Source organism: Anolis sagrei, chromosome 6 (genome assembly GCF_037176765.1).
Source record: "Anolis sagrei isolate rAnoSag1 chromosome 6, rAnoSag1.mat, whole genome shotgun sequence".
Taxonomy (NCBI): Eukaryota; Metazoa; Chordata; class Lepidosauria; order Squamata; family Dactyloidae; genus Anolis; species Anolis sagrei.
In genome coordinates, this window is record NC_090026.1 from 127513027 (window position 1) to 127538868 (window position 25842).

At 42.3% G+C, this 25842-nt stretch overlaps 1 protein-coding gene across 1 annotated transcript in view; it reads right to left on the reverse strand.

The window, feature by feature from the left end:
* Positions 1-25842, reverse strand: part of OBSCN (obscurin, cytoskeletal calmodulin and titin-interacting RhoGEF) — a 289411-nt gene that overhangs the window by 83814 nt on the left and 179755 nt on the right. The window contains exons 66-79 of the mRNA XM_067470395.1: positions 24976-25173; positions 23302-23334; positions 22090-22185; positions 20279-20500; positions 19240-19306; positions 18329-18358; positions 17011-17048; positions 16591-16704; positions 14910-15049; positions 7723-7923; positions 6443-6525; positions 4564-4737; positions 1167-1326; positions 49-165 (exon numbers count right to left, since the gene is read on the reverse strand). Of these exons, the coding sequence (XP_067326496.1) occupies positions 49-165; positions 1167-1326; positions 4564-4737; positions 6443-6525; positions 7723-7923; positions 14910-15049; positions 16591-16704; positions 17011-17048; positions 18329-18358; positions 19240-19306; positions 20279-20500; positions 22090-22185; positions 23302-23334; positions 24976-25173 (1673 nt within the window). The remainder of the gene's footprint in view (positions 1-48; positions 166-1166; positions 1327-4563; positions 4738-6442; positions 6526-7722; positions 7924-14909; positions 15050-16590; positions 16705-17010; positions 17049-18328; positions 18359-19239; positions 19307-20278; positions 20501-22089; positions 22186-23301; positions 23335-24975; positions 25174-25842) is intronic.

Here is a 25842-nt window from a genome sequence, read left to right on the forward strand (position 1 = left end):
TCTTCGTTGTAAATAGTCACATCTAATAGTAAAAGGAAAACTCCAAACCTTGATAACTGTTTGATACTTCTGGATCCTGTTGATAGGTCTCTCTAGATAGTGTTGCAGAGGAAAAATAGGTGGCTGGGAAGGATCCTCACTGGATAACGTTCCCTCTGTGTAGCGCTGGACAAAAGAACACAACAAGAAGGCTTCCATAAGTGTCAACTTTCCTATTGTCAATCACTGAAGGTCTTGCTCCTTCATAAACAACTACGCTCACTCCTAAGAACTACTCATGCAACATCTAATTCTCAAAGCTAATGTACCTTCTTCTGATTTGTTGACGGATTCCTTTTTTTTACAATATGTTTTGTCCAAGAAAGAGACAAAATAGGGATTTTGGCCTGCATCAATAGGAGTCTAGTGTCTAGATCCAGAAAAGTCATGCTCCCCATGCGCTATTCTGCCTTGGTTAGACCACACCTGGAATATTGTGTCCAATTCTGGGCACCACAATTGAAGGGAGATGTTGACTCTAAGCTAGGATGTGTCCAGAGGAGGGCAACTAAAATGATCAAGGGTCTGGAGAACAAGCCCTATGAGGAGCGGCTTCAAGAGCTGGGCAAGTTGCTTCTGGTTTGAGATAATTGTCCATCTGCAAGGATGTTGCCCAGGGGACGCCCAGATGTTTTGATGTTTTACCCTCCTCATGGGAGGCTTCTCTCATGTCCTGCATAAGGTGCTGGAGTTGACATAGGGAACTCACCCACAGTCTCACGGATTTGAACCTGCAATCTGTTGATCTTCAGTCCTGCCGGCACAAAAGTTTAACCCATAGCGCCATCGTGGGCAATGTAATAATGATAATGTAATAACACCTCTACTTTTGGCAACACCCTACTGATTTGTGAATATCACACTGATAGATGCTCCCATCACTACTGTGAAAAAGTGCTGGAGGGGTCCCAATCTTTCTTAAAGTTAATCAAGAATTTATTCCTGATCGATTTGTCCATTTTGGCTAATTCACAGATTTCCCTTAGCTATTCTTCTTGTGTTTTGATAAATGGTTCCTTCCCTCTCTGAGCATAGATTATTCTTGCTATGGTTATCATACATTGCAGCATTATCATAATTTTTTTCCCTTGGTGATCATCCACCATTTGTAACCAGCTACATCTTACCTTATAGAAGTCCTGGACTGCTTTACTAACCACGATTGACTCCGCCTGTATGCGTCCCACCAAATACTGGATGTATTTGTCAAATTCCCCTTCGTTCTTAATGAAACACATTGCCACGTCATCATCCGTGTCACATTTCTGGAGCTCTGGGAAGAAAGCGCTGTGGGCAATGGAAGGAAGGAAGATGAGACCTCGACAATCAAATTCCCTTTCCTCAATTTGGCTGTTTCCCCATTTTTAGAACAGTCATGAAATCAGCAGAAAATAAACCTTGAATAAGCATTCATTTATTCTAAAATGGTTCTTGTGGGGTTTTTTCGGGCTATAGGGCCATGTTCTAGAGGCATTTTCTCCTGACGTTTTGCCTGCATCTATGGCAAGCATCCTCAGAGGTAGTGAGGTCTGTTGGAATTAGGACAATGGGTTTATATATCTGTGGAATGGCTGGGGTGGGGCAAAGAGCTCTTCTCTGCTGGAGCTAGGTGTAAATGTTTCAACTGACCATCTTCATTAGCATTGGAAGGCCTGGCTGAGCCTGGGGGAATCTTTTGTTGAGAGGTGTTAAGATGTGCCTGGTTGTTTCCTCTCTGCTGTTTTGCTGTTGTAATTTTAGAGTTTTTTAATACCGGTAGCCAGATTTTGTTCATTTTCATAATCTCCTCCTTTCTGTTGAAATTGTCCACATGCTTGTGGATTTCAATGGCTTCTCTGTGTAGTCTGACATTCACACATATCTCCAGCAGGGAAGAGCTCTTTGCCCCACCCCAGCCATTCCACAGATATATAAACCCATATTCCTAATTCCAACAGACCTCACTACCTCTGAGGATGCTTGCCATAGATGCAGGCGAAACGTCAGGAGAAAATGTCTCTATAACATGGCCATATAGCCTGAAAAAACCCCACAAGAACCTAGTGATTCCAGCCATGAAAGCCTTCAACAATACATATTCTAAAATGGTTAGAGCAGCTGAAAGTATTTGTAAAATAGCAAGCTTACATATTATGAAAAATCCAGTTGGAAAAAGCATTAAAGCAGTCAGCAGAGTAATGGGGTCAACCTCACTTCTCCACCCTTCTTTTGGGGCCATAAATGAAAAAAGCCCTGTCTTTTCTTAGCCTCATCTCAGGAGGGGAATTGGCATATAGTCTCTATTGTTGTAATTGAAGTACATTGAAAGGAACAGATGGTGTTGGAGCTCAGCCTGTGATTGTGTTTCAGGATCAGGGTGCTTTGGATGTGGGGAGAGATGTCAATGAGTTTCAAGATGAGTTTAAAGATGGCAATGGTTTGGTCAGTGATAATGATGCAGAGAATGACCAGGAGATCCCTGTTCAAAGTGAAGTTTCCCATGAGACTGTCCCTGAGGGGTGTGGGGATGATAGTGTGCTCTCTGAATTGTTACCAAAGAGTTCCCATGATAGGAAACATGAAAAGAGCTTGGCACCTGACCCAGCTGCAGAAATTAATGAGCAAATAGATAGACGGGAGGAGATTAGTAAAAACAGGAGAGCCGGACAGTGGTTTTGGCGTTCTGCCAGGCTCCGAGAGAAAAAGATAAGAAATTCTCAGATAAAGCGAAACCAATTTCGAAGCGCTAGAGACATAGCTAACGAGGGGATAAAAGTTCCAAGTACAGGATATGTAATCAGATGAAGCATCATTTGGAATCAAGTCAAGATCTTGTCCTTGTTTCATGGAAGCTTTGCTTGGAAAATTCATGTTTTAAGTGCCTTTGTTTCATGGTTTTGATTCTTGAATTCTATGCTTTTATAGTCATGCCTTGGATTCATGATTCCTGATTTCTTCCATTTTATTTGGGAAGTTTGGACTTTGTTTTCATGTACTTTGCTGGACTATTACCCTGGACTACTTTGCTCCTGCTTATCTTCCTACCTAATTGGATTAACCTATTTCTTTAAAGTGCTTTTTTACTTTACTGCTTTTTAATTATCTTCAATAAAAGGATTGTTTCCCTATCCAACGGTGTGGTGTTTAAAGTCAGAGGGCTTTCCTGTCCTGGAGTGCAACAGATGGGCACAATATTTTTCTTTCAATGAAGACTCAATGAAGTGAACAGGAATGTAGAAGGGCATGTCAGACACTCGCTGGTCTCTTGTTGCGGGACCAAGAAAACATAAAATCATAAAGTTGGATAGGGTCCCAAGGCCATCCAGTCCAACCCCATTCTGTTACGTAGGAAGATACAAATCAAGCCCTTTGGACTAAAGGCCACTCAGATTGTTTCAAAACCTCCAGAAAATGAGATTCCACCACCTTCCAAGGCAGCATATTCCAGATTTCACCATCAAGAAGTTGTTCCTAATGTTTAGGTGGAATTTCTTCTCCTAATATTTTGAACCCATTGCTTCAGCTCCTAGTCTCTGGAGCAGTAGAAGGCAAGCTGGCTCCATCTTCCATTCAAACATGCCCAACGGAAAATCCATGTAGATTTCCATATAATCATGACCTCCCATTGCTAATATTGATTTTTAATCCCTACAACACAGGATTCCAATGTCTTTTCTGCATCTTGGAAGACATCCCCATCACTCTACACATTCCTACTTTGAGGTTTTTTCCTCCCTTCCATAGAATGGTTCAATGTTGGGCTGCTAAAAAGTAGAGATGTGGTAACAAAGAATAGCTGGCTCCTTCAAGCCTTCACATACAATAGAGTCTCACTTATCCAACCTTCGCTCATCCCACCTTTTGTATTATCCAGTGTAGTCTGCCTCCTGCCCAGATCCACAGCTGTTTCAATACATTGCAATGTTTTGGTGCTAAATTTGTAAATACAATAATTACTACATAATGTTACTGAGTATTAAACTGTTTTTTCTGTCCATTTGTTGCAAAACATTATGCTTTGGTGCTTAATTTGCAAAATCATAATGTAATTTGACATTTAATACGGTTTTCCTTAATCCCTCCTTATTATCCAACATTTTTGATTATCCAGCACTCTGTTGTTCCATTTATGTTGGATAAGCGAGACTCTACTGTACCATCATTTCAAACTGTGTGAGAATCCTATCACTGGACCTGAACAACACAATATGTACAATGGTGTAGTAACAAGCCAAGTGCTTTTTTCCAGCTTGGGAAAGGGATACAGAGATGTGGAGAACTTGAATCTTTTCCCATTTCTATATGTTTCCAAAATTTCCCTCCCAAAGTGGCTTCTCCTCCCGAAGAGGGAAGGGTGTTTTACACATTTACATCTAGATCAGGCTTGGGCAAACTTGGGCACTCCAGGTGTTTTGGACTTCAACTAAATAACTACTGGCTACTGGCTGTTAGAAATTGTGGGAGTTGAAGTCCAAAACACCTGGAGGGCCCAAGTTTGCCCATACCTGATCTAGACTGTTGTGCAGTCACTTCTAATGCACATACCTGGAATGGAAGTGTGTCAAGTCGGTGATATTTCTGAAGATAATGAGCTTCTGGCTGGAAACAGCAACAGGGACATTGGCGCAGGTCTCCGTGTATTGGATGTGATGAGTCTGGAGGAACTGCAGGTCCTTGACAAACTCCTCCTCGGAGTTCAGCAAATCCTGAATAATGGGACTGAAGAGGAACATGGAAATAAAAAGAGAAAGGTGCCAGAAGCTTTCATTGAGAGAACATCATTCCATAATACAAGAGAACACACGGTCAGTTTTTAAATAAAAAAATGCCTGTTGCCTTTTGATTCTATCCATTGGAAAAACAACTTCAATTCAGCTAAATACTCATCACATCGTAAATAAATAAGTATCTCAGCAAAGAGACACTTCTCTTGCAGAATCAAAATACTGCAAGAATACCCTTACTTAGACTATATTTGCAGAAAAATAAGGATGTAATAATAATAATAATAATAATAATAATAATAATATCACCATAAACCATACACCAGACATCACGATTGTGGAAAAGAAAAAAGTTTGGATTATTGATGTCACCATACCAGGTGACAGTCACATTGAGGAAAAACAACAGGAAAAATTATCAAGACCTCAAAATCGAACGGCAAAGGCTCTGATTGCATAAACCAGTACAGGTGGTCCCAGTGGTCATTGGCACACTGGGTGCCGTGTCAAAAGATCTCAGCCAACATTTGGAAATAATAAACGTTGACAAAATCACGATCTGTCAACTGCAAAAGGGCACCTGACTTGGATCTGTGCGCATCATTTGGAAATACATCACACAGTCCTAGACGCTTGGGAAGAGTTCGACTTGTGATTTTGTGATACAAAATGCAGCATATAGATCTCGTTTGCTGTGACACAGTGAGGTAATAATAATAATAATAATAATAATAATAATAATAATAATAATTTATTACCTATCTCTCCTTGTGAATAAAGGCAGGGAACAATAGAGAGAAAGGATTCCCCGAAGTACAAGAGCAAAAGGCCACTATACACAAAAAGTAATGCAGTTATATGAAATATTACTGTATTACTTTTTGTGTATAGTGGCCTTTTGCTCAAGGCTGGAAACAACAGGGTTAAACAAGGCAATAAAATTGAAATCTTCTGAGACAGACTAGAATACAGCAGGATCGCCATCTCCATCATGAATACCTCCCCAGACTATGCAAAAATGCAGATAACACAGGCTCCTATTGAAGTTAAGGACTTCCAAACCAGGAATACTACAGGGTCATAGTGAAGGGCCTAGAAAATGTCCAGAATGCCACATTTTGTCAGAAGTGGATCAATGAAATGGATGTATTGGCCCCATAGGTACAAAGGTAATATTGCGTATCGCTTCAGACTGTAGGCAAATGGAAATGACTTTGAATGCTCTCTTAAGAAGGAACATCCCTTTAGGAATGTCTAAATCCTCCAGCATGTCTCTATTGTCAACTTTTGCCAGAAGATATTCTCTTTAGGAAATCACTAGGTACTTCAGGGTGACTCTATGGCAGGTATGGGCGAACTTGAACCTTCCAGGTGTTTTGGACTTCAACTCCCACATTTCCTAACAGTCTACCAGCTGTTAGGAATTGCAGGAGTCCAAAATACCTAGAGGACCCAAGTTTGTCCATGCTTGCTCTATGGACAACCTCCAGTTGACACTGATTGCAAAGTCTCCCCAAAAGACCTAGAGATTCTTAGAGAGAACATTTCAGTCAAAACCATGAATAACCAAATCTGCAAGAGTTGACCATGCAAATGTGGAGGGCCACCTGCATTAAGAACATGGGTAGTTGGAGCTTCAGAGGTAACAAGAGAATGGAAAGCTCTTCCAAGAAAGGACCTTCCAACACAGTGCTGCTCACCTCAGCTTCTTTTTATATTCATCCTCGGAAACAGATTCACCAGGAAACTCGGGGATTTCTGCAACGCCCCACTCTGTAGATAGCTAAAAGACAGGAAATACAACCCGAGTCACTGGGGATCAGGAGCTATTAAGAGGCAGGTCCACAAGAGAGCTTGTGTTGGTTATTAAACTATTCATCCATGTCACAGACCACACAACAGTTAGAGAGAAACATTAGAGAGAAAGCATTTGGCTTATAACACAAGCACATTGTGACTTTTGGAAACATTGGTCACAGAGCTTGGTGGAGAGATTTCGTTGTCCATCAAGGTACGGTTCACCCAGATTCCTCAACGACAAGAGTTGATAAATGATAACAAATTTTTAGGCTTTATCATTTTAGGTAATAGAAAAAAAACTCTAAAAATTCTAAATTATAATTTAAGAAATGAATACCTCGGGTTGTTGTAGGTTTTTTTGGGCTATATGGCCATGTTCTAGAGGCATCCTCTCCTGACGTTTCGCCTGCATCTATGGCAAGCATCCTCAGAGGTAGTGAGGTCTGTTGGAACTAGGAAAATGGGTTTATATGCCTGTGGAATGACCAGGGTGGGACAAAGAACTATTGTCTGTTGGAGCTAGGTGTGAATGTTTCAACTGACCACCTTGATTAGCCTTTGATGGCCTGGCAGTGCCTGGGGCAATCTTTTGTTGAGAGGTGATTAGATGTCCTTGATTGTTTCCTCTCTGTTGTTTTGCTGTTGTAATTTTAGAGGTTTTTTTAATACTGGTAGCCAGATTTTGTTCATTTTCATAGTTTCCTCCTTTCTGTTGAAATTGTCCACATGCTTGTGGATTTCAATGGCTTCAATGGCGAAACGTCAGGAGAGAATGCCTCTAGAACATGGCCATATGGCCCGAAAAAACCTACAACAACCCAGTGATTCTGGCCATGAAAGCCTTTGACAATACAATGAATACCTCACTACCTCTGAGGATGCTTGCCATAGATGCAGGCGAAACGTCAGGAGAAAATGCCTCTAGAACATCACCATATAACCTGGAAAAACCTACAACAACCCAATGAATACCTCCTTTGTAAAAGTAACAACAGGGATATGGCATCATTGAATTGTCTTCCATCACTACTGATTCCCACTCAGGTTTAAGGATATATACTGTGGCTGAGTAGGATATACAAATGACTTTAATATGCTTGTATTTGTGCATAGAAACTTAGAAGAAAACAAAACAAGCTGTTGGTCTCCAAGTTGGGAAGGAGTCTTGGGTGGTCCTTACCTTCAGCCTCTTATCCAGATAGGCCGGAGAAACCCAGCCTTGTCTTGATGGGCTGGACTTGGTGGGTTTGGTCCTCACCAGCCATTTCAGAGGATGAGCAGAATCCAGGACCTCCACATATTGCCCTTCCTTCAGAGTGATGGTTTCACGGTCAGCTCCCATGGGCAGATAGTCAGCTGTGACCATGTAGATGTCAAAGATCTGTAGAAAGGAAGCTTTCTTAGGGTATGTGTACCTACAGTTTCATTTACCCAGGTCTGCTACAATACCTCCTCTCTAGACATGTTCTAGGTTCTCCATGTAATTCGATGGCGTGGTTCCATCCAAGATTGACACAGAGTTGTACCGAAGCACCTAACAATGCCTAGATCAGTGTCCTCACTAAGAATTCCTTATGATAATTCACTTGTTCAATGGGGTTTTTCAAATCCACATGAGCCTCTGGAACTTATCCTCCAAAGATAAGTGGGTGGTACTACATTACTCAGTAGAAATAAGGGGCATTGGAAAGTACACAGGACAAAATGTTCTAAGCATTGTACTATATTACCTTTTTTCCTCTTGTTGTAACCCTTCCCTAACTTTTGTTACTCAGAAATAAGTCACATTGACATTAGTAGCATCCATTCTGTATGTCTATAATAAAAGATTCAAAGCAAGCTAAGAAGAAACGTTGTGCAAGCCCTTGAAGAGCATCACATCGCTTTTGTGCAATGAATAATGGAGCATGGTTTCCCTTGGAGGGAAAGCATAAAGTTGACTCTCTGAGAAGCTGAAGGTTCAGTCTACAAATGGGCAAAAGAAGCTTATTTGGTTTGTTGTATGTGAACATTGTGTTTCCCCCATTCTTTTCCATTCAAAGGGGTGCCCTAACTTAGCTTTATTTCAAGTAATCTATACATATCAAATTGGCGCCCCCAGTAGTACAGTGGGTTAAAGCACTGAGCTGCTGAGCTTGTTGACCGAAAGGTCGCAGGTTCGATTCCAGGGAGCAGCATGAATACCTCCTTTGTAAAAGTAACAACAGGAATATGGCATCATTGAATTGTCTTCCATCACTACTGATTCCCACCCAGGTTTAAGGATATACACTGTGGCTGAGTAGGATATACAAATGACTTTAATATGCTTGTATTTGCGCATAGAAACTTAGAAGAAAACGAAACAAGTTGGTACAGTGAGTTAAAGCACTGAGCTGCTGAGCTTGTTGACCGAAAGGTCGCAGGTTCGATTCCAGGGAGCGGCATGAGCTTTCGCTGTCAGCCCTAGCTTCTGCCAACCTAGCAGTTCGAAAAAAATGCAAATGTGAGTAGATCAATAGATACCGCTCCGGCGGGAAGGTAACGGCACTCATAGAATCATAGAATCAAAGAGTTGGAAGAGACCTCAAGGGCCATCCAGTCCAACCCCCTGCCAAGAAGCAGGAATATTGCATTCAAATCACCCCTGACAAATGGCCATCCAGCCTCTGCTTAAAAGCTTCCAAAGAAGGAGCCTCCACCACACTCCGGGGCAGAGAGTTCCACTGCTGAACGGCTCTCACAGTCAGGAAGTTCTTCCTAATGTTCAGATGGAATCTCCTCTCTTGTAGTTTGAAGCCATTGTTCCGCGTCCTAGTCTCCAAGGAAGCAGAGAACAAGCTTGCTCCCTCCTCCCTGTGGCTTCCTCTCACATATTTATACATGGCTATCATATCTCCTCTCAGCCTTCTCTTCTTCAGGCTAAACATGCCCAGTTCCTTAAGCCGCTCCTCATAGGGCTTGTTCTCCAGACCCTTGATCATTTTAGTCGCCCTCCTCTGGACACATTCCAGCTTGTCAATATCTCTCTTGAATTGTGGTGCCCAGAATTGGACACAATATTCCAGATGTGGTCTAACCAAAGCAGAATAGAGGGGTAGCATTACTTCCTTAGATCTAGACACTATGCTCCTCTTGATGCAGGCCAAAATCCCATTGGCTTTTTTTGCCGCCACATCACATTGTTGGCTCATGTTTAACTTGTTGTCCACGAGGACTCCAAGATCTTTTTCACACGTACTGCTCTCGAGCCAGGCGTCCCCCATTCTGTATCTTTGCATTTCATTTTTTCTGCCAAAGTGGAGTATCTTGCATTTGTCACTGTTGAACTTCATTTTGTTAGTTTTGGCCCATCTCTCTAATCTGTCAAGATCGTTTTGAATTCTGCTCCTGTCCTCTGGACTATTGGCTATCCCTCCCAATTTGGTGTCGTCTGCAAACTTGATGATCATGCCTTCTAGCCCTTCATCTAAGTCATTAATAAAGATGTTGAACAGGACCGGGCCCAGGACGGAACCCTGCGGCACTCCGCTCGTCACTTCTTTCCAAGATGAAGAGGAAGCATTAGTGAGCACTCTCTGTGTTCGTCCACTTAACCAATTACAGATCCACCTCACTGTAGTTTTGCCTAGCCCACATTGGACTAGTTTCCTTGCCAGAAGGTCATGGGGGACCTTGTCGAAGGCTTTACTGAAATCCAGGTACGCTACATCCACGGCATTCCCCGCATCTACCCAGTTTGTAGCTCTATCGAAGAAAGAGATCAGATTAGTCTGGCATGACTTGTTTTTGATAAATCCATGTTGACTATTAGCGATGACTGCATTTGTTTCTAAGTGTTTGCAGACCGCTTCCTTAACAATCTTTTCCAGAATTTTGCCCGGTATCGACGTGAGGCTGACCGGACGGTAGTTGTTTGGGTCGTCCTTTTTTCCCTTCTTGAAGATTGGGACCACATTGGCCCTCCTCCAATCTGCTGGAACTTCTCCCGTTCTCCAAGAACTCTCAAAGATGGTTGCCAATGGTTCCGAAATGACTTCCGCTAGTTCCTTCAATACTCTGGGGTGTAGTTGATCTGGCCCTGGGGACTTGAATTCATTAAGAGCGGCCAGGTATTCCTGGACGACTTCTTTCCCAATTTGGGGTTGGATGTCCTCCAATCCCTCATCCACGCCATCTTGCTGAGGTTGAAGACTCTCTTTTTGTGAGAAGACCGAGGCAAAGAAGGCATTAAGTAGTTCTGCCTTTTCCCTATCCCCTGTCAGCATTGCCCCATCTTCTCCTCGAAGAGGTCCTATCGCCTCCTTGTTTTTCCTTTTTCTACTGACATAAGAATAGAAGCCCTTTTTATTGTTTTTAATGTCCCTGGCAAGTCTGAGCTCGTTTTTTGCTTTAGCCTTGCGGACCTTTTCCCTACAGGTGTTGGCTATTTGTTTGTATTCTTCTTTGGTGATTTCTCCCTTTTTCCACTTCTTGTGCATGTCTCTTTTGTGTCTTAGCACAGTTAGAAGTTCTTTGGACATCCATTCTGGCTTCTTTGCACTTGTCCTATTTTTTCTCTTTGTTGGCACGGTTTGCAATTGCGCCTTGAGTATTTCACTCTTGAGAAATTCCCATCCATCCGTAGCTCCCTTGTCTTTTAGTATCTGTGTCCACGGAATGCTGCTCAGCGTTTCCTTCATTTTTTGGAAATCAGCTCTCCTAAAGTCCAAAATGCAGGTTTGACTTGTCTTAGTTTCGGCCTTCCTTTGTACCTCAAATTGCAGGAGCACATGGTCACTTGCCCCTAAGGATCCTACCACTTCGACCGCATCGATCAGGTCCTCCGCATTTGTTAGGATGAGATCAAGAGTAGCCAATCCCCTTGTTGCCTCTTCTACCTTCTGGACCATGAAATTGTCTGCAAGGCAAGCGAGGAATTTGTTGGACCTTGTACTCTTGGCCGAGTTTGTTTTCCAGCAAATATCAGGATAGTTGAAATCGCCCATGACTACTACATCTCTTTTCTGTGCCTGTTTGGTCAACTGTTGGCAGAAGACTTCATCAAGTTCTTCCTCCTGGCTTGGGGGTCTGTAGTAGATGCCTACAACGACATCTTTTTGAGTCCCAGTTCCCTTGATTCTTATCCAGATGATTTCAAGCTGGTTTCCCAGATTGCTGTCTTGAATTTCTTCTGCAGCATAAGAGTTTTTGACATATAAGGCTACTCCGCCTCCTCTCCCCTTTGTTCGGTTTCTGTGAAAGAGGTTATACCCCTCGATATCTACATTCCAGCGATAGGAGTCATCCCACCAGGTTTCAGTGATGGCTATGATATCATATTTGTGGTGTTGTGCTAGAAGTTGGAGTTCGTCTTGTTTATTTCCCATGCTCTGTGCATTAGTGTAAAGACATGTGAGCCCCTGGGATCTTCCCTTGAGCTGTTTAATTGGGATTATTGTGCTTTTGGCACTTGGTCCTTGTCGTGTTTGTGCAGCCCTCCGTTTAGCCTTCTGGCGATTCCCAGACATTATGGGTAAAGTAGTGTTCGCAAGGCTGTTGTCCCCCTCCCCCGGTGGACCTAGTTTAAAGTGCGTCTAATGAGGTTTGCGAGTCTGTGAGCAAAAAGGTGTTTTCCTACTTGTGTGAGATGCACCCCATCCCTTGCCAGTAGGCCATCCTCCTGGAAAAGCAGGCCATGGTCGAGGAAGCCAAAGCGTTCCTCCTGACACCATTTTCTAAGCCAGTCATTGACCTGTACTATTTTTCTGGCTCTTGTGGGTCCGTGTCTTACAACAGGGAGGAGGGATGAAAAGACCACCTGTACATTACATTCTTTTAGCATTGCTCCTAGAGCTCGAAAATCATTTGTGATCTTTTGAAACGTATGCCTTGCAGTATCATTGGTTCCTACATGAATCAACATGAGGGGAGGACGGTGATAGGGCTTGAGGAGCCTGGTGAGCCTCTGAGTGATATGGTGTATTTTTGCCCCCGGTAGGCAGCATATTTCTCGAGCCATCCCATCTGGTCTGGAAATGACAGCTTCCGTTCCTCTAAGGAGGGAGTCGCCTACTACCAAGACCTGTTTACTTTCAGGAATGACAGGGCCCCTTTTGTGCAATGTAGTGTGTAGGTCTCCAGAAAAGTGATCCTGTTGGTGTGAATTGTGTAGGTGAAAAGTGTTGTCCTCCTCCTCGACATCCCCGGTGCATTCGTCAAGGACAATCCATTGAGATTCGTCCAAGAGCCTATGGTTCTCCTGTATGTGTTCCTGTTGCTCCTGGTCTATGGTTGGGGATGGTACACCTGCAGGATTGTACAAGTGTGAATGTTGTGAAGTGTTGTCCCAGTCAGGGCTATCCCCCGCACACTGATCAAGGATGAGCCACTGATCAGTATCTAAGCCATTCTGGTCTTCCCCAATATGTTGTGTTTCTTGGTCAGGTGATAGTTGTGTGAGAATTTGGAATCTATTGTGTAACTGCAGCTGAGCGGAAGTATTCTGAGGAGGCTTCCGGGTCCTATGTGTCCTTCTAAGGGTGACATTTCTCCAAGCCTGAGGGTTGTCCACATCTGAGGTGCTGTTCTGTTGAGCCCCCCCGTAATGTTGGTGTGATATGGGCTGCGTGTCTAGGCCAGTGTGGTGTGTGGTGTCTAAGAACAGCTCAAGTTCCTGAATGTCCTTAAGGGTCTTAATACGGTCCTCAAGTTGTCGTATCCTGTGTTCCATGCGAGTGATCTGTGTACACTTGGGGCAGATGTAATTGAGTAACTGTAGTGTGAAAAAGCTGAACATGCCACAGCTTGTGCATGAGACGGGAAGTTTTCGTGTTTGTTCCATCTGGAGGTTGCTAATGACCTCCCCTTGGTGTGTGTTTGATGTTGTTGTCTGTATGCAGGGGTGAAAGTATAGGTTACTGAGTGTACGAGTTGCCCAGCTGCCCCTTGGGTTCAGACACTGGTTTATATAGGATAACCAGGAAGCTCCGCCTCTCAGACAAAGCAGTTAATTTTCAAACTCAGGAAGCCCCTCCCCTGAAGCAGAGCAGTTAATTTTTAAACTCAGGAAGCCCCTCCCCTCAAAGAAAGCAGCACTGAAAGCTGTTAAATTTAAAGAAGCTTACCCTGAAGCAGAAGGAAACAAAATGGGTTCCTGCTTCCTCAACTTCTGTGGAAAGCCCAGCTGCCCCTTGGGTTCAGACACTGGTTTATATAGGATAACTCCATGCAGTCATGCCGGCCACATGACCTTGGAGGAGTCTATAGACAACGCTGGCTCTTTGGCTTAGAAATGGAGATGAGCACCACACCCCAGAGTCAGACATGACTGGACTTAATGTAAGGGGACAACCTTTACCTTTACCTTATACATATCAACTGCCCATTCCAACTGCAATGTCATTCTGCAACACAGTACTGCTGACCCTCCATATCCATGGGTTCTGCATCCACTGATTCAGCCAACCATGGCACAAAAATAATCCCAAAAGACAACCTTGATTTGACTACTTCTTGAACACCACATTGATGTCCAGTAATGCCCTGTTGTAACCCTATATCATTTCAGATACTCAGATACCATCTACACTGTCCTTATATCCCCGGATCTGATCCCAGATTATCAGTTTATATCCCAGATGATATGGCACTGGAGACTCATATAATCCAGTTCAAAGCAGACAACCTGGGATCAGATTCTGGGTTATAAGGACAGGGTAGAAGGGGACTATGACCAGTATTTGTTTGAGATATTTATTTATTTATTTATTTATTTACAGTATTTATAATCTGTCCTTCTCACCTCGAAGGGGACTCAGGGCAGATTACAATGTACATATACTTGGCAAACATTCAATGCCATAGACACACAACATATATAGGCAAACACACAGAGGCCATTTAACATTCCAGCTTCATGAGAGTATTCTGGCCACCAGGGGAGCTGTCATTTCACCGTCCATTTGTGACACTGATGGAGTACTTCCTCATGCTTTGCATGCTTGTTGGAGATTTTTATGGCGTTGTAAATTAATTAACAGCCCCCCCCCCCCCACTTGAGAGATGCAAATATCTTTCGGGCTGCAAAAGTCAACAGCAAGCTACACAATGGTCAGAAGCTCACTCCAGCCCGGGATGGCTTCAAACTCATGACCTTTCTGTCAGTAGCAATCTAATGCAGCTGACTCCCAGCCAGCTGCGCCACAGTCCCGGTGCAATTCACCATTTTATATAGGGAACCCATTTTCCTCTGTTACTGTATATAATGGGATGAGGACCCAAGCATTTGGTATCTACCAGATAGCCCTGGAGCCAAAGCTGAGCAGATGCCAAAGGGTCCCTGTATTGTGGTTGCTTTTTCTTGAAAAAGAAATGCTTGCAACAAGTTGACTTAAGTAGGTATGATACCTCTCCCCTGGCATCCCCTTCATCCGATTCAGAGGAAGACTCCTGAGCAGTGGATGAAGGCCTGGACCTGCCATGTCTTGGGGATGGAGATGGTGTTTTGGATTCATCATCGCTATCAGCTCCAGGGACTCGAAGTGTGGCTGAAAAGGAGAGATAAACAATTAAGAGGCACAAAGAACCAATAGATGCTCTACAGATTACTACTTTATTTTGCAGGAAGCAAACATTTGAAATCAATGTATTGTCGAAGGCTTTCATGGCCGGAATCACTGGGTTGTTGTAGGTTTTTCCGGGCTATATGGCCATGTTCTGGAGGCAATTTTTCTCCTGACGTTTTGCCTGCATCTATGGCAAGCATCCTCAGAGGTAGTGAGGTCTGTTGGAAGTAGGAAAAATGGGTTTATATATCTATGGAATGACCAGGGTGAGACAAAGGACTTTTGTTTGCTGGGGCTAGGTGTGAATGTTTCAGCTGATCACCTTGATTAGCATTCAATGTCTTGGAAGTGCCTGGGGGGAATCTTTTGTTGAGAGTGATTTTATGTGCCATAGCAGAGCACCTGATGAACCAACCTGGACGCAGCATATTATTTGAGAACACAGAAGTGCTGGACCACTCTCACAACCACCATGTCAGACTACACAGAGAAGCCATTGAAATCCACAAGTATGTGGACAATTTCAACAGAAAGGAAGAAACCATGAAAATGAACAAAATCTGGCTACCAGTATTAAAAAACTCAAAAATGACAACAGCAAAACAACAGAGGGGAAACAAACAGGCACATAAAATCACTCTCAACAAAAGATTCCCCCCAGGCACTTCCAAGCCATTGAATGCTAATCAAGGTGATCAGCTGAAACATTCACACCTAGCCCCAGCAGACAAAAGTCCTTTGTCTCACCTTGGTCATTCCACAGATATATAAACCCATTTTTCCTACTTCCAACAGACTTCCAACTACTGGGGGCGCCAATTTGATATGTATAGATTACTTGAAATAAAGCTGAGTTTTTGAGTACTGGGACACCTGTAGGGAAACCAAAGTTCTTGTTTATAAAGCTCTTGTCCTCCCAACCCTGCTATACGACTGCGAGACGTGGACTGTCTACAGATGTCACATGCAACTCCTGGAACAATTCCATCAGCGTTGCCTCCGGAAAATCCTCCAGATCTCTTGGGAAGACAAGCTGACAAATGTCAGCATGCTGGAAGAAGCAAAGACCATCAGCATTGAAGCTATGGTCCTCCGGCATCAACTCTGCTGGACCAGCCATGTTGTCCGGATGCCCGACCACCACCTTCCAAAGCAGTTGCTCTACTCCGAACTCAAGAACGGAAAATGGAATGGTGGTGGGCAGGAAGAGATTGAAAGATGGGCTCAAAGTCAACCTTAAAATCTCTGGCATAGACACTGAGAACTGGGAAGTCCTGGCCCTTGAGCACTCCAGCTGGAGGTCAGCTGTGACCAGCAGTGCTACAGAATTTGAGGAGGCACGGGTGGAGGGTGAAAGAGAGAAACGTGCCAAGAGGAAGGTGTGTCAACCCAACCCCAACCATTGGAAATTGTCAGAAATGGTCAGGAAACCTGAAGCTCACCTAGGATGTATGGGCATCTTAAATTGATAACCGGTCTTCAATATTGGTTGCCTCCTATAAACGTGAAGTTGTGAAGCTCACCTTGACTTATCTTTGCAGAGACCATTTCTGTGATCTGTGAGGTCAGCTTCTGGAGAAACTCCTCCGTGCCAACTTCCGTAAGTGAAATATGGCTCCGAGCGGCTTCTCCATCTCCTGCCGAAAGAGACAGTTGCACTGAGGAATGCAATTTCCTAGAGTGCCATTGTTCATAAAGATGCACCATGTATGTTACATTGGAAACCATTTTTGTACTATAGGGAGGGAGATTCTGATGGTATGGTGGGCTTATTTTACTATTTACAGTTGGGTTCCCCCTGCCCCCATTCTCCAATGAAAAATTATTTATTTTTTCACAAGTATTCTAGGAAACAAATTAACATTAGTGAATGTAATATGAAACACAAAGCAGTCATTATGTAAACGGTTCAGTATGAATGAAATTGTAACAACTTTTCCTACCTTTTTGTGCTTCAGGTGTTTGAACTGAAACCCCAACCCTGACAAACAAGAAAAGAAAAATAGAAGAGAGGGTGAACAAGTAAGCAGACATCTCATTCTTATCTTGAGATATTGAAAGTAACAATAATGTGCCACTTTTCTGGTTACACATGGAGTTTTCTGATATTGGGTTAGAAGCAAGATAATGGGAAGTTTTCCTGCACATAACCATGGCAAGGACAGACAGACATGGAAGTCTTGGCAGTCTTCCATCGTCCTAATTTTCTCTCTTTCTCTATTTTTTGTCAAATAAATGGACAAAATGGAAATCCAGACAAAAGACACACCTACACTGTGTTGCACTTCAACCACAGTTCACCTTGCTCTTACCACCAACCAGGAATCCAAAAGCAATAGAAAAACAGTTTATTTATATAAAAGTACATATAAAAAAAGGGGGGGACACCAAAAGAAGTAAGAAAAGCAAAATCCAGCAGGTAATAATAAAAAGTAGTCAATAAGTAAAAAGCCCAACTCAACTGATAAAGAGTAAAACACTTCAAAGGCAATAATGCATATAATCCATAATGTATATGACAACAAGAGTCATAACATGAGACTAGATCAGAAAACAAGAATCAAAACATGAACATGAATCCAGAAACATCCATAACCAAAACTCCCAAGATCTCAGACTAGAACCATGAACTGGGCCAGGACTAGATATCTTCACAGCTTCGTAGCGTTGCCTGATCTGAATTCCCAAAGAGACACTCTCTACTTTAAGGGCTGCAAAACATGAACTCATTTCTTTGACTTTGGCTTTCCAGCTTGTGGAATTTTCTCCCTGCTTCCATTCTCGCGAATCCTCCTTGATTTCCTGAGCCTGATATCCCTATCTAGCCCAGCTTTCCCCCCAGATGAGCTATCTTTATCTGAGGTTGCTAAGCTTCTTGTGGGTGAAAAGTCACCTCCCTGTCTGCTGGACTCCAAAACAGTTTCACTTTCATCCCCAACTCACAGACAGAATTTTGCCCTGAAATCCCCTCATTTCTCTCATTGAAAGAACCATCCACCACTCTCCCAAGCTCTCCAGGTTCTGGAATCCCAATCCCCTCATCATCATCTGTCTGAACCACAACACACTGTAGAACTAATGCAATTTGCCATTACTTGAAACACCATGTTTCAATGCTATGGAGTCCTAGGAGTAGTAGTTTCATAAGTTCTTTAGCCTTCTCTGCCAAACAGTGTTGGTGCCTCACCAAGATTCATCCTCCGAGTATCTAAACATTTAAAATATCATTAAAACTACATATTAGAAAGACTCAAACATTACCCGCGTTCGTTTCTTTCCTTGTCTTCATACCTGCAACAAAAAAGGAGGAGAAAACAATGTATTTCCTCAGGAGACATTCCAGGAGACCTTAGAATACTATGAATTTGTAAAACTGAAAAACTTAAAGTTTTTATTACAGATTAATGAGTGATTTATAGCAGGACACCTGTGGGGTGCATAACATCAATGCATTAACCAAGTATTCAAAAGGATACATCCTGAGAAGAAAGTGAATTTGGGAGGGTCCCAACCTCAGTTATGGTAGCCATTAGCCAAGCTACTCCTATGCTTAGAAGCTAACCAAATCACATTGCATTATTTTTATTTCTCTACCTTCCTATCCTTGAATGAATACTCCCCCTCCCCAATACACACACATTTAAGTTTTATTACGAGCATCCAGAACAATTGCTTCTCTTAGCTTTTGGGAAAATTGAATCAGCCCAGCCCATTGCACTCTGCTAGTCTAAATACCAAAGTATCAAAATGAGTAATGGGCCGCAGGGATTTCCTGGGAAAGAAACTGAAAAGATGCCTTAAAATTATGGCAAATTATATCTACGGTACACTGATTTTCAAAACTAGATAAATTAGTTTTCCTTTCTGAATTGAAACCATGACATTCATTGCAATACTTGAATCTTAGCCATATTGCAAAGTCACCCAAATTTGGATAAAAACAGACAAGCTCCCCATACTGTTACTGTTTGGACAATCCCTATTTCTGTGACTAGTGCGCTCGTATAATTTTTGAGAACATACATTCTTATCTTCTCTTTTCCATGGTTGGTATCAGGTATTGAATTTTAACAAAATGTCCTCCAAAAGGTTGTGTGAGGGGCATATTTAGGGCATAATTGCACAGTGTATTCAGATTGTGAGTTCTTCTGGCCACACTGCCATCAACTTACCCAAGTGACGTCATGATAGCTTCGGTCACCATCACACGCTCCTGGGTCAGGGATTCTGCCTCCTTCACTGCAGGAGAATGAACAAAACCATACAACTAAAAATTATAATTCAAATTGTAACAGTGAGAAGATTGAACAAGTCTGTGATAGAGATGTGGACCTTAGATTTTTCAAGTAGCAAATACCCTCTTTTGGCTTAAGGTGGAGCTATGGGGAAAGATCTGTTGTCATATTTACAAGCTACAATTTCTATTTACAAGCTATAATTTATCTTTCCACATCTCCCTTTATTTTCAGCATTTGATTATAAATTATTTCTTTCCAATCTTAAATTAGCTTTTTATTGAATACGCGCCTTTAGTCAACCGTAAACTTATGGCAATCCCATGAATGCCATAATTCTTTTATGTGTGGAAATGTGGAAAGCTTATTGTAGTATGGCCATGTTCTAGAGGCATTTTCTCCTGACGTTTCGCCTGCATCTATGGCAAGCATCTTCTGAGGATGCTTGCCATAGATGCAGGAGAAACATCAGGAGAAAATGCCTCTAGAACATGGCCTTTATCCCAAAAAAACCTACAACAACCCAGTGATTCCGGCCATGAATGCCTTCGACAATACTTATTGTAGTAGTTCTTTAGAGGCAAATGTATAATATAATACCATATAATACCTAAGTCTAGCATGGGCAAACCTCAGCCCTTCTGGTGTTTTGGACTTCAACTCCCGAATTGTGAGAGTTGAAGTCCAAAAGACCTGGAGTACCGAAGTTTGGCCGTGTCTGTCCTAAGTCATCTCTCTATAGAACTGGTTATTTGTCTTAGAATGGTGTCCACACCAAAACCCAGAAATTATGTTTTTCGTAGCTAATGTTTTGCAAACCAGTCAAAGCATGCAGGTACAGGAAGCACAGATGGAGCATCCCTTATCTGCAATCTGAAATGCTCAAAATATTGTGTATAAACACTTCTAGTCCCAAGCATTTCAGATAAGGGAATACTCGACCTCTATTAACAAAAGACAATGGAGAAGAACTTACTATCTAAAACTTCTAGCGTTGCACTGCAGATCGACTGGCCGGCCTGATTGGAGGCAATGCAGGTGTAGTTCCCACTGTACCCCTTTTTCACATCCAGCAAGATAAGGCTGTGGTGCATGTTGGAACTGGCCAGTTTGTAGCCTGGAGTGTCCGCCTTGATCCAGAGGATCTCTTCTCCATCAGTCTCTTCCTTCAACCAAGTCACGGAGGGCGGTGGGCTTCCTAGAGGAAGTAGTTGGGTTAGTAATAATAATAATAATAATAATAATAATAATAATAATAATAATACACTTTTTATATATATTCCGCTTTATCTCCCCAGAGCAGTGGCTCTCAACCTGTGGGTCTCCAGGTGTTTTGGCTTACTACTCCCAGAAATCCCAGCCAGTTTACCAGCTGTTACGATTTCTGGGAGTTGAAGGCCAAAACATCTGGTGACCCACAGGTTGAGAACCACTGCCCCAGAGGGACTCACAGCAGATTACTTTTACATATATAAGTCAAACATTCAAGGCCTTTTAACACAACGTACAATGCACAGACAGAGGTAAAGGCCATCCCCTTCCATCTCTGGCATCTGGAGGTAATGCTCAACACTGGCCATGAGGAAGTGCTCTTGGTCCATTTTTCCATGCTGAGGAGTCTGTTGTCCATATGAAAGGGTCTTTGAGTGAAATTTGCAAATGCTAAGCAAGCAGCTTTGAGTGAAATTAACAGCAAAAGAGAAACATACCCTTTCTCTGTAGAAAAGGAGCAACAGGGAAGAAAATGTTTTTAAGAAACAAGATATGACATGTAGAGGTTGGAAGTTGTGTTGTGGTTAAGTTCAAAGGTTGTGGTTAAGCGCAGAGTCTGCAGGTACAAGAAGGTACTTTCCATCAAAAGGTCAAGGGAGAGGGGCTGGAAAGAGAGTGCTTTCCATGACCTATTACTTGAGTATAAAAGTCAGCACAAAAAGAGGAGGGGCGCGGCAGTCACTTGAAGGGTAGCATCTGCGCATGCTGCCAGGCTGTCTGTCTTCTTCATGAAGAAACTAAAATAAACCTTGGGTTTTTTAAATCTCTTTTGGGACTGTCTCCTTCCTTACGTGTTCCCGTGATGTGGACCTAAGAAGAACCAATTTAGGGTCTCTAACACATAGACTTCTCTGATTGTGTTGCCAGCAAGTCTGCATGGAGAACCCCTTTACCTCCTCCCCGAGCAGTACCTACTTGCATTACATGCTTTCGAACTGCTAGGTAGGCAGAAACTAGGGCTGACAGCTGAGACTTGCAGCTTCGAACTACTAACCCTCCAGTCAGCAGATTTCCTGCAGCTAGCAGTTTAACCCACTGTGTTACCGTAGTCCCATAGTAGACCACGACACTCCAAATCTAGAAGATAGCATCTTCTAAAATGGCCTTCAACCATGACTAGGCCCTTGTATTGTTTTTACTTTGCTGCAAAATGCCTGGAAACATGACAAAATGGACAACATCCTCCTTTTCAAGGAACTGGGTATTTTAGAACACACAGAAAGAAAGAGTTTAGGAGATGCAAGAATGAAGGGACACTTATATCTTGCAAAATGGATTGCCCTTTGGCCATCATTGCTTTAAACTGTAAGCTGACTGAGACAAGATCCTAATATGTCAAAAGGTATGGCATTTAATGATTAAAATCACAGTACACCAAAAGTACCATCTGCAAATTCAATAACTGGGGGGGGGGGGGGAGAATCAGTTTTATACTTGTTTTATTTATGCAATGCTTTTGACACATAAATAAATAAATAACTAGGAAGGGGGAAAATCATGGTTAAGATCATTTACCTTCAACTTTCACGGAAAGGGTAATGCTGACCCCTTTGTTCACTTTTTTGTTGGTAAATCTCTCAAGGAATCGTGGAGGTACCAGCTGCTCAATGTCTAAAAAGTAAGATAATAAAATGCTAATTTGGCTTTGGACATGTTGAAGCAATCCTAAGAAATCACTGGAATTGATCAAGGCACTCCTAAAGGAAATGAGCCTTAGATTTCAGTCAAGGGCTACATTTTCATTATTATGGGTAGGATCCAGCTGGGTCCTTGCACTGATGCAGGAAATGCAGTAGATCTTAGAGAAGCCTGTTCTCCATCCACCCCAACACACTGTTGCACCTCAGAATAGGTTCACCTTGCTGAAAACACCAAACTGCACACAGCCAGAAGTCTTTATAGTTTATTAAAAAGTAAAAGATAAAAAGTTCTTAAAAGCAAAAGTATTGCTCTAAAAGATCAATACAAAATAATACTTTGAAGCATGATCCAAAAAGGCACCAGCAAAGCAAAATCCCATGAGAACATGACTGAGTCTTGAGACCATGAACACAAGAACTGCAAGATAATCCAGAGAGGCAAAATGGTTAAACAAAAAGTTGCTCTTACAAAGGTTTGGTCCCAAACACACTGCTTAATACCCTTTGCAATACATGAAAGTATTTCTTTGGCCTCTGACCTCCTTCTTGTTAGCTATTCTCACACTCCTTCGAACTCTGAATTCCAAATGGTCAGCATGATCTAAAGTTCCCGTTTCGTCAAGGTCAGTCTGTTCGTTAGTGTTATCCAGTTTGTCTTCCTGCTCATTATCAGGCTGAGAACTGTCCTCCTTTTCTGAGTCAATGTGCACCTGCACCTGGCTAATTTCAGTATCAACAAACTCATTCCTTGCTGTGGAAAACTGAACTTCCACACCCTGTTCCTAATTAACTGTAACAGGGACATTTTGAACCAGATTGTGAACCTGAATCCCATCATCCTCATCAGAGGCACTCTGTGGTTTCTGCTGAGTCACAACACACACGTGCAATTGCAAGATCTCATTTCTTCTTCACCCCAGCCCTCCTCCTTAGCACAGCTCTGCTCTGAAGGGTCGCCCAGAAAGAAGATAGTAATAACATATGGGCTGGGCAGCAAGCAAAAATCCTGACTGCTCCAAACATTGCTGATTGATAGTACCACAATCTAATCTAAACAATTCTTTCCCTCCTCCATTTCCTTTCTCACCTTTTCTTGGCTCTTCGTCTTTCTCATAAGGCTCTGCAAAACAGAAACAACAATAGAACCATGAATTGACAACAACTGACAATATTCTAACATGGTGAATCTTTATTCAAATCCAAGGGGAATTAATATATTTCCACTGTGATGAATCTAACCTTTTGCCAGGAAGGCCGAAGCCTGGAAAGTCAGTAGCTGACATGTTGAGAGATAGGCAGGAGAGCTAAGAGGCAAGAGGGAGGAGTCAGCTGACTCCTGATTGGCTAGAGCAGTCAGGGGAGGAGTTAGCTTTTAGAGGGAAAAAGGCTGTGTCTTTTTGACAAGTGGAGAGAAGAGCTTTAAACATCGGAGAGTGTAGAAGGATAGTTAGGAAGAGGGAGCTGTGAAGAATTTAGACAGGGAGAGAGAACTTTTGAAGTGAGCCTTGTAGTTAGAGCATAGGGAAGGTAAAGGTTCCTGGTTCACTGTACATAGTAGGGTCAGTGAAGGAAAGCCTGGTTTGCTCTGTGAGGCAGTCAGTGGGCTGTTCTCAGGGACACACTGTGTCAGTGTAGTGAACAGTGTGAAGCAAGGAACTCACAGGAAACAAAAGTTAAAGTCTTAAGAGAAGACTGCTTGTCTAACCAGCTAAGCCTCATGTAACCGCATTACGCTTATATACCACTCTTATTAAGAGTTGATTTATTCACCAAGTTTAAATAAACCTGTTTGAATTTCATCTTAAACTGGTGTCTGCCTCGGTCTGTCACATTCCTTAGATCTCAGCTAGCCTAAAGAAAACTAAATTTCAGTCCAGTCAGCAAGAGAAGCAGTCTTTAAAGAAGAACAAAAGGCTTGAACAAACTTTACCTATTTCACATTCACACTCATGTTTTCCTCAGACATATAATTGAGGTGGTGGCGGCGAAACTACCAATTACATCAGTAATTAACATCGTTAAATTAGTTGGTCACAACAATATTGCTGAGGTGGGATAAGAGAGTCTTCCCCCTTTGTCATAGTCATTTATCCTTGTTAAAGTAGTGTCCAGCTGAACGTTAACCCTTCACACTGGTGGGCAGTGGTGTGATAGTTTGTCCCCTCTGCCCAGTGTGTCGTTGATCTTTGTTATACTGGTGGCAGCGGTGGGATTGCTTGTCCCCCCTGCCAAAAATATCGTTGATCTCCTTTATACCACCTTTCTAGTTTCTGCCTTGAATCAAGGTAATATCTGGTGGAACTCTAATTCAAATTTGCTTGTCTATGTAATGCTTGCATGACAATAGGAAAATGTACATTAATGTTTAGGATTACTACCATTCACTTATAGGTATAAGAGCTTGTTTCATTGTCACGTTGTTGATAATGATGATGATGATGTTCAATGTGTTGTTAAAGGCTTTGAACATCTCTACAAAGAGAAACTGTTCCAAGACACACAGAGATTGGAATAATAATAATAATATTAATATTAATAATAATAATAATAATAATAATAAATTTTATTTATATTCCGCCTATCTCCCTGGAGGGACTCAGGGCAGATTCCAAACATAAAAGGCATCCAATCAATGCCTGAACACAATAACAATACACTCATAATAGCAAAAAATGACAACACAATATATAAAAGCAAAATATAACTTAACAACTAAAATTAAATGAAAAACGCAACCTATTATACCAGACATGGTACTCACCTTTGACAACCAATCTGGCAGCTGAGTAAGCAGAACCAGCGGAGTTGCTAATAAATACAGAGTATTCACCAGCATCCTCCTTTGTGACATTAAGAATTTCAAGAGCATGAAACTCTCTCTTGTCGGTCTTCAGCAGTCGTTGCGACACATGCAATGGTTGGCCGTCTTTGAACCAGTAGAGCTTAGGCTCTGGGTAACCTATGGCAAAAAAGTCGAGATGTGGATTAGAGACAAGAAAAGAAAAGATGGCAGCAAAGTACTGCTCCAGACTTTTCCATTTTCACCACATGACACTAAGGACTTTATTGCACAAGGCAGGCAAAGTGGCATCACTTTTGGGGATGGCTCTTATCACAGGACAATGTGCCCATCCCATTGCTGGTCTACCTCCTAATCATGGTTATCTCAACCCTACCTATTAATAGGCAAAATCTGCCAATAGACTGCAACCACATAATGTTCTCATCACCTATCTCAGTGTGATGAACCTCTTGCACATCTGTGCCAGCACGACAGCAGTAAAAGGACATCAAGAGGCAGGATTTTCCTCCTCTTTCCCTGTCCCCCTTCCACCTCACTATTGCCAAACTATCAGCTTTCTGTTTGCTTTATATGACATAGTTATATTTGCTCTTTTTTTTTCAAAGTTTGAAATACAGAATAGCAGTTGTGCAGGATTACAAGGGTATGCAAAAGTATGATTGCAGGACTATGAATTGGGGAACGTTGTGCAATTGCACAATGGAATAGCCTTGCAATATTGAGGTGCCTCAACCCATTATCATCGATAGTGTGCCTCAACCCATTATCACTGATAAGTGTGCCTTATTGTGGTTTTGTGCAATAAAGGCCTAAGGAATCAATCAT